This window comes from Ahaetulla prasina, chromosome 2 (genome assembly GCF_028640845.1).
Source record: "Ahaetulla prasina isolate Xishuangbanna chromosome 2, ASM2864084v1, whole genome shotgun sequence".
Lineage (NCBI taxonomy): Eukaryota > Metazoa > Chordata > Lepidosauria > Squamata > Colubridae > Ahaetulla > Ahaetulla prasina.
In genome coordinates, this window is record NC_080540.1 from 280,391,585 (window position 1) to 280,400,620 (window position 9,036).

The 9,036-nt window shown below is 42.0% G+C and overlaps 1 protein-coding gene across 1 annotated transcript; it reads left to right on the plus strand.

Annotated features, from left to right (window-relative positions):
- The first annotated feature begins 1,278 nt into the window (after positions 1-1,278).
- On the plus strand, positions 1,279-7,551 carry RAD1 (RAD1 checkpoint DNA exonuclease). Its single transcript, XM_058172753.1, has 5 exons — positions 1,279-2,275; positions 2,826-2,934; positions 4,096-4,354; positions 5,539-5,637; positions 6,429-7,551. The coding sequence occupies exons 1-5, from the start codon at positions 2,081-2,083 to the stop codon at positions 6,610-6,612; spliced, it is 846 nt and encodes a 281-aa protein (XP_058028736.1). The 5' UTR covers positions 1,279-2,080; the 3' UTR covers positions 6,613-7,551.
- The last annotated feature ends 1,485 nt before the right edge of the window (positions 7,552-9,036 follow it).

The following is a 9,036-nucleotide window of genomic DNA, read 5'->3' on the forward strand; positions in this document are numbered from 1 at the left end:
GGCGGTGGTGAGGCCCTCCTCAAGAAGCCCTCCTGGACCCGGCTGTCTTAGGTAATTATCGTCCGGTCTCAACCTTCGCCAGCGGCGAAGGTTGTAGAAATATGGTGGCATATCAGTTTCCTCTGCACCTGGATGAAACTGTCTATCTAGACCCGTTCAGTCCGGTTTCCGGCCCGGTTACAACACGGAGCGGCTTTGGTCGCGTTGGTGGATGATCTCTGGAGGGCCAGGGATAGGGGTTGTTCCTCTGCCCTGGTCCTATTAGACCTCTCAGCGGCTTTCGATACCATCGACCATGGTATCTTGCTGCGCCGTTGGGGATTGGGAGTGGGAGGCACCGTTTATCGGTGGTTCTCCTCCTATCTCTCCGACGGCATGAGACGGTGTTGACAGGGGCAGAGGTCGGCCCGGGCGCCTCACTTGTGGGGTGCCGCGGGGTCGATTCTCTCGCCCTTCTGTTCAACATCTATGAAACCGCTGGGTGAGATCATCAGTGGCTTGGTGTGAGGTACCAGCTGTCGCTGATGACACCCAGCTGTACTTTTCCACACGGGCCACCCCAATGAAGCTATCAGTGCTGTCCCGGTGTTTGGAGGCCGTCACGGGTCTGGATGGGGAGAAACAGGCTCAAGCTCAATCCCTCCAAGACTGAGTGGCTGTGGATGCGGCATCCCGGTACAGTCAGCTGAGTCCTCGGCTGACTGTTGGGGCGAGTCATTGGCCCGATGGAGAGGTGCGCAATCTGGGCGTTCTCCTGGATGAGCGGCTGTCTTTTGAAGACCATTTGGCCGTCTCCAGGAGAGCTTTCCACCAGGTTCGCCTGGTGCGCCAGTTGCGCCTTTCTGACCGGGATGCCTTATGCACGGTCACTCACGCCCTCGTGACGTCTCGCCTGGATTACTGCAATGCTCTCTACATGGGGCTCCCTTGAGGGGCATCCGGAGGCTTCAGTTGGTCAGAGAGCGGCTGCGCGGGTGATAGAGAGCCCTCGGGGCTCCCGTGTTACCTATCCTGCGCAGACTGCACTGGCTACCTGTGGCCTTCGGGTGCGCTTCAAGGTGTTGGTGACAATCTTTAAAGCGCTCCATGGCATAGGGCCGGGCTATTCGGGACCGCCTACTGCTACCAAATACCTCTCACCGACCGTGCGCTCCACAGAGGGACTCCTCAGGGTGCCGTCAGCTAGGCAGTGCCGTCTGGCGACACCAGGAAGGGCCTTCTCTGTGGGGCTCCCCTCCCTCTGGAATGAACTCCCCCCAGGACTTCGTCAACTTCCGGACCTCCGAACCTTTCGTCGCGAGCTTAAAACGCACTTATTCATCTGCGCGGGACTGGATTAGATTTTAAAGTTATTGGTTTTAAGGGGTTTTTATTATTTATATTGTTTTTTAAATTCGGCAATAGAATAAGTTTTTTAATTGTTGTTTTTTAATTTGTATTTATATGTATTTTAACTGCCTGTGAACCGCCCTGAGTCCTTAGGGAGGTAGGGCGGTATATAAATTTGAAAAAATAAATAAATAAATAAATAAAATTTCAAGCCTGGTGGCATAAGGTATTCTGTTGCGAGCAGAGGAATGGAGGACTCTTCTCATGAAATATCTCTGGACTCGCTCAATTGTATTAATGTCCGAAATGCAGTGTAGGTTCAAGATAGATGAGCTGTATTCAAGAATTGGTCTAGCAAATGTTTTTTATGCTCTAGTTAATAGTATAATATTACCAGAGAAGAAGCTACGCAAGATTAGGTTAACAACTCTTAATGCTTTTTTGGCAATGTTATTACAGGGAGCTCTGGCACTTAGATCGTTTGAGATGAGTATTGCATCCCCACTTCAGGCAAAGTGAAAGGCACATTTATTAAGGGGGAGCCAAATCTGTACAGAGTCTTAGACTACAGTATAATTGCTGTTTTAAAAGAATCTTAGAATCATATAATTGCTGCTTAAAAACAATTATGCTGCATGGAGTCATGTCTGTTTCAGCTAACTGTGTTTGGATTTTTACAGGTTTTTCTTTCAGAATTTCCAGATTCTTTTCTTTGTCTCTCCAAGGAGGGCTTTAAGGGTGCCTTGAAGCCATGCCCTTCTCAACCCAGCCTGAAACAGGCAAAGAGCAGAATGTTCTGGTAGCAACTCTTGATAATGTCAGAAACCTCTCCAATATTTTGAAAGCCATTCATTTCAAAGACCACGCTACTTGCTTTGCTACATCAAATGGACTCAAAGTCACTGTGGAAAATGCAAAGTCTTTGCAAGCCAATGCTTTTATTCAGGTTAGACAATTGGATTTCTTTTCTGCAGACTTACGAGGAATTTTAGTTCAACTAAAAAAATTACATGAATGTGTGTGACAATCAATATAAGACTTCCAAAAGAAATGACACATTCTAATAAATGAAAACAATTCTGCTGTAATATCTCAGCATATCTTATTTCCAGCAGAGGGAACTCTTTAAGCTACTTTGAGGTGGTTGAATCATGGAGTCTGTTGTAATGTTATCCCAGTAGTATTTCTTGATACACATTTAATAACAAAAAGTAGTTTTTGTATACTGTATATGCAAGAGAAGGTATTTTGCAAATAAATAGTTGCTCTAGACCTGCTGTGTGTGACTTTGTAGCAGGATTTGTACTAGACTTTTAATCATCACAGCCTTGCTCTTGTGTCTATTATTGCAAATTACCAGTTCCACATGCTGTTTTGTAAAACACTTTTCTGCTTGATCTATCTCTTGTTAAACACCACCGGATTGCACTTTGAAAGTAAGAGTGCCATTTTTATATTACTTGGCCTTAATAGTTTTTGGATTTATTAATTTACAGGCTGGAATTTTCCAAGAATTTGTAGTGCAGGAAGAATCTGTGATGTTCAGAATCAATCTCTCTGTGCTTTTGGACTGTTTGACCATCTTTGGAACAAATTCTTTGCCAGGTATTGCGTGAGTTTATGTTGTACGGAATGATGCCAAATTGTTTCTTATGATTGTATGAAAATTATCTTGAATTGTGAATTGAATTAAAGATGCCTTATATTTGCCCATATCAATATGCCTAATATCTACTTCCAAAGTTCTACTGATAGATTGATTAGGAAGGAATGTGGCCATTTTGCAGTGTAGTTTGCCTTATCGCCTTAGTCATGAAACCAACAGGGTGACTTTGGGCCAGTCACAGACTCTCAACTCTAAAATGCAGGCAGTGGCAAGCCACTTCTGAAAAACCTTGCCAAGAAAATGGTAGAGACCTGTCCAGGCAGTCTGTAATGTCAGTTTTGGAAGGCAATTTTCTTTTTGCTTCTTAACTGCCACATATATTAGCTGGGGAAGTTGTTGTTGGAGTGGTAGAAAGTTAGTCACAACAACATTCCGTATTCAAGGACATCCAGCATCTGATGGAGACTGCCTGAAGATTGTATTCAATTGAGTGTGAAGAGTTGATTGGACAATGTGATGAACTTGTGGGTGTGGGGCAGGACTGTGAACTGTCAACTGGGTGTGGAAAACCTGAAAGCTTTCAGTTTAGGGTTTTCCCAGCTGTGCCAGCGTGACATTTCTAATAAATTGGAGCTTTGAGGAACCTCAAGCCTCAGAGCTTTATTTCGTTGGGGGTGTTCCTTGGAACCCTGACAGTAATAGTCAACAGTGACTTGAAGGCACAAAAGTTTGTAAAAGAATGACCGTTATGTGGTGCTTTAGAGCAGGGGTCTCCAACCTTGGCAACTTGAAGACTTTGATTTATTTCAGCCAGCAAAGCTGGCTGAGGAATTCTGGGAGTTGAAGTCCACAAGTCTTCAAGTTGCCAAGTTGGAGACCCCTGCTTTAGAGTGAAAGGCAGAAAGGTGTTTTGGGGGCTTATGGCTCACTTGTACAGCTGTTGCCAAACCCTGAATTGCATATTTTTCCAGGCTCATGCTGCAGTTCCACAATCCTGGCAACAGATACAACTGCTTTCAAGAGTTTTGTTAGAAGCTACATGAGTACCCCTTTCCATTCAAAACCACTTTTTTGCTTTAAATCTAAACACTGCCCCAGCTCTACTGAATAGGAATAGTTGCAATATTATAATAGGGTATGTGTTTTTTTTTTCATTTCAGGAACTCAAACAGCCCTTCAGATGTGTTATCAGGGATACGGCTACCCTCTAACCCTCTACCTGGAGGAAGGAGGGGTGGTGACTGTATGTAAAATCAACACTCAGGAACCTGAAGAGATTCTCGATTTTGACTTCTGCAGTACTAACGTTGTAAATAAAATTATCCTGCAGTCAGAAGGACTCAGAGAGGCATTTTCCGAATTAGATATGACCAGTGAAGTGCTGCAGATTACAATGTCTCCAGACAAACCATATTTCAGGTAGTAGAAATAATTGTCCTATTCTAATAATCATTTATCAAAATCGGGTAGCTGTGATCCTGAGCACAGTGCAAACATATGGCATAAAATGAGTATATGGAAAGGAAAGCTGAATATACTTTTGCATATTTAAAATTCAATCTTGATTATGCTCTAGCACAGCAGTCCTTCACTTATCTAAAAGTAAGTCCTATTGAATTCCAGGGCTTTTTCCCGCAATTATGCATGTGGAAAATTGTAGCTGAAAAGGACCTCTAATTAACCAGGAGCAGAGCTACAGCTTGAGATTTTGGAGAGCTGCCAAGTCAGAGTAGATTATCCATGAGCAACCTTTTTATAGCTGGTCTTGCAGATGTTTATGCTTTCGAGGCCTTCAGAGGATGTAGTCCTGAGATTGGTGATGTGAGCAGAGGCGCCTGGGAGGAACCTGTTTTCCATTTTGGAATGTGATTGCGAGGAACCAGAAATTTAATGCACTTCCTTTAGTGATAAAGAGAAAGCACTAGAAACATGTTTGTTTTTTATAGTAGCAGAAGAACTAGTGGAAAACAGAAATTACTAAGGTTGATGAAATTCAGTGGTGGGTTTCTACCGGTTCGCCACTGGTTCAGGCGAACTGGTAGTGGCAGTGGCGGGAGGCTCCGCCCACCTGCCTGGACATCATCACGGATGCTCTGCGCATGCGCACAAGCGCTGCACACAAGCACAAGCGTGCTTCCAATTCAGAACCGGTAGCAAAAGTAAGTAGAACCCACTACTGATGAAATTGTATGCCGGGATGGTTCAGGAGCAAGATTCAGGAGCAAAATGGACATTTGCAAATTCTTCTTGTTACTTAAAAAGAGAAAAAATAGGTTTTTTTTTTACTCTTTGCTAATTTTTAATGGGCATAATGCATGTCACATGACTCTGCAAGACTTAAGTTCGTTTTGCTCCTTAAATCCGACCAATCCCAAAATGAAAATGAAGTCCAGCAGTAGCCATTGTCTTCTCCTATCCTCTCCAACAGTTAGATAAAAATATTTAGTATTTTCGGACTTCGATGCCAAGGCATAATTTTTCAATAATTTAGAGGATTAATGACACATTCTGAAATAGGTTTGCTCAATTTTGTCAAATGCTGTGTTTACATATGCGATATTGCTATTTTTGATATTCAGTTTGGTACATCTTTTCTTCTTAAGATTATCTACTTTTGGGAATGCTGGAAGCACTCACCTGGATTACCCCAAAGATTCTGACCTTATTGAAGCCTTTCATTGTAACGAAACACAAACAAACAGGTGAGCTACACCAATGCAAAGCATTACAGTGACCATTTGTATCATACAACTCTTAATATTTATTTATCCTAGACTGCATATCCCTGTCCAGAAAGGTGATCAATATTGCTTAACTGGAATTTTTGTAGCAAGATTGGCAGTGTTTTTTGGTATTGAATGCCATATATGCTATCCTGCACAGTCATAGCATTTTTTTAAAAAGCCCTAAATCAGAAATGATATTGAGAAATCTAGCAAGGATGTCCAGTGCTGTGAAATTTTGGATACTTTTCCAAAAAAAAAAAAAAAAAAAAGGAATATATGCACATCAGGATTGATCTGTGGAGTCCTTGGTGGTCTCTGAAGTTGCTTGCAGGTGCCAACTAGGTGACATCATTAGTGTGAGTGATGTGGGGTTTACTCCCTGTGTATATATAATAGCTTGTCCAGTCAGTTTTGGTTGGGAGCATGGTTTTCTGTGGGAGTTTGAATACATTCCTATGCTGGCTGGGGAATTCTGGGAGCTGAAGTCCACACATCAAGTTTCTAAGATTGAGAAACAGTTTTACAGAGAAACCCCAAAACAAGATAGGTGTGTCCTTCTAGGGTGAAGTTGTGTGAATGTGCTAATCACACTGGGCTCATTTTAAATGCTGGGTAAATTGCGCTTGGATTGAAAACAAAGCATGGGGAGATAGGATTACATTCCACTTTTTGCCTCTAATAATACCGTTTGTGTAGGATTGTGGGTTTGATAATCGCAGCTACTTATACCGATGTTATATTTGACGTTAGGCTTTTCCTTTTTATAGATACAAGATTTCATTACTCAAGCCATCCATTAAAGCATTAGCTCTGTCTTGCAAGGTATCCATTCGGACAGATAACCGAGGTTTTCTTTCATTGCAATATATGATAAGGAACGAAGACGGAGAGATATGCTTTGTGGAATATTACTGCTGTCCCGATGAGGACGTGGCAGAAGCTGAACTGTAGCTATAATGAAAAAGGTGACTGAATTAATACCCGAGAAAACTGTTTAGTTCAAGGCTATCAGGAAAAAAAAAACAACAGAACAAGAGGAACCCAACTGAAAGGCCAGAGATCAGAACATTCTGGAGCCACACCTGGTTTCTTTAGGGTGATGAAAAATGCAGATGGAGGCAATACGCTTTGAAAAAGCTGCTGCAGATACCCCTGGAGGAATGTGTGTAATATGGAGGGTCAGGTTGTAGACACTTTTTTTTCCCTCCAGGCAACGGTTTTGCTCTGCCTCCAAAAGGAGGGCAGGGTAAAGCCAAAACTATTTTTATTTCAGTTACCTGAAAATAAAAATTACAAGGAACACTTATAACAGCGGGACTTACATACCCAACGTACAAGCTAGAAATGAGCCTCTGAAGCAGAGCTGAGAGACTGGTTGTCTGTCAAAATGAGCCACTACCTCATGTCTGGTGGAAGATTTGGCAAAACTGTGTTGTATCACATACTTTATATTTGAATCTAGAAAGTATCACAAATTCTGAATGGATATATTTCCCATTTTATATACCACAAAATACATTTTCAGAAATAACTTTAAATGTTGTTTTATTTTTTTTGTCAAGGTAACAGGCAATCTCCTTTCCATTTTTCCTATTTTGAACTAGGGGGACCCCTCCCCTCTTTCAGGCTGCCTCTGTATCCAAGCAAACAGAAGACAGAAATTAGCACCACCATTTAGAAGACAGAAGACACCCTCAGCATTTTCTAAAAAATAGGTCATCAGTATGCTTGGAAAATGATTCAGTGGGCTATGGGGGTGGGGGTGTTGAATGTAAAAATGAAAAGGGCAGCACAATTTATATGATCTGTCCCTCCTTCTGTTTTTTTTCATGGTGGCTTAATTGGAATGTACGGAAGACCAGAAATGGTATTGGGGAGAGAAATTTTTTAGCTGGGAACTGAAAACTTATTTATTTATCCAAGCGGGACTGGCCTGATTTTTTAAAATTTAAAATTTTTAAATTTTAAATTTTATTGGGTATTTTATATGGTCAATTGGACGGTTTTAATTTCGGCCTTTATTGAATAAGTTTTTTAATTGTTATTTTAGTGTGTATATTAATTGTTTTAATGTAGGCTGTACACTGCCCTGAGTCCTTTGGGAGAAGGGCGGTATAAAAGTTTAATTAATTAATTAATTAAATAAATTGCTTTCTTTTTCCCCAGCAAAAAAGTAACATGGAAACCTATTAACTAATTTAAAGAGATGATTCTAAAATTCAGTTAGGTGCTAAGTGTCATTACAAGAATAAACGTAGACAAAACACGCATACCCTGGTTTTTAAATATAAGTCAGCCTTTCTTCTGCTCACCAACGAACTCTGGAAATCAGTACTACCATTGAAAGCCCAAGCTTAGTTGATGGGCCTTTCAGTGGACAGAGAAGCTGATGTGCCTACCGTGGCCAAAGAAATGACCAAATGGGGAATCTACCTTACCTTGGCATGTGTATGTAGTAAAAAATTTGGTGAGCTGACATCCACATATCTTCAAGTTAACAAGGTTGAGTCACTTTTATAGGGAAGGCACAAATCAAGGTACGGTATGTGTATCCTTTCATAGTAAAAGTTGTGTGACTGTGCTGATCGTGCTTGGCTCATTTTAAATGCTGGGTCATATCCTAAGACTGAGCTTCTGCAATAAACTAAATCCAAACTAAATGACCTGCATTATGATGTAGCACAGGGGTGTCAAACTCAAGGCCCGAGGGCTTAGATCAGACTCATGGGGCTGCCCTGGAAACAGTGAAGGACCGGCCCTTGGTGCCTTTGTCAGCAAAAATAGAGGCCGGGAGGCCATGGGTGCTGGCAGCGGTTTGCAGGAGGCCAGTTCCCAGCTTGGGAGCCTGTTTTTGCTGGCAGAGCACTTGGGGGCTGCCACAGGCGCGCCTGAGTTACGTCGGGCTGGCCACGCCCACCCTGGCCACACACACCCCACCCCACCCGGCCCCCGAGGTCAAACAACCCTGATGCAGCCCTCAATAAAATCAAGTTAGCACAATGGATAAATCAAGTCATGAAGTAAGAGTTAAAATCAGGAGTCTTTCACTCCCTCCACCTTCTTTGTAAAGGTAAATTCTAACCACATTTTGTAACTAGCTGGGTTATGCTGTAGCATCAAATATTACTGCTAGTTTTGGGGTATCTTTCTAAAAAGGAATTGAAATTAATATTAAAAGTGTGTTGCAGAAATTTAATCAAGAATTTAAATGCCAATTTCTCTTGTATATTCCTGGTCTCCTATTCCAGTCCTGTGTTGCCTAAAGATCTGGGATGGAGAAAATTAATGTTGCCTTTTTATCCTGTTTTAGACACTTGGTCAATTTCTGTTCAGTTGGAAGCCTGCAGGAAAAATAGCAAAGAATATGTTACAGTT

Bases quoted from the DNA above. Each gene is read 5' to 3' on its own strand.
- RAD1 (XM_058172753.1), top strand. From the start codon at position 2,081: ATGCCCTTCTCAACCCAGCCTGAAACAGGCAAAGAGCAGAATGTTCTG. The intron at 4,355-5,538 runs GTAGTAGAAATA...TTTCTTCTTAAG, and splicing joins CCAGACAAACCATATTTCAG to ATTATCTACTTTTGGGAATG. The intron at 5,638-6,428 runs GTGAGCTACACC...TCCTTTTTATAG, and splicing joins AACGAAACACAAACAAACAG to ATACAAGATTTCATTACTCA.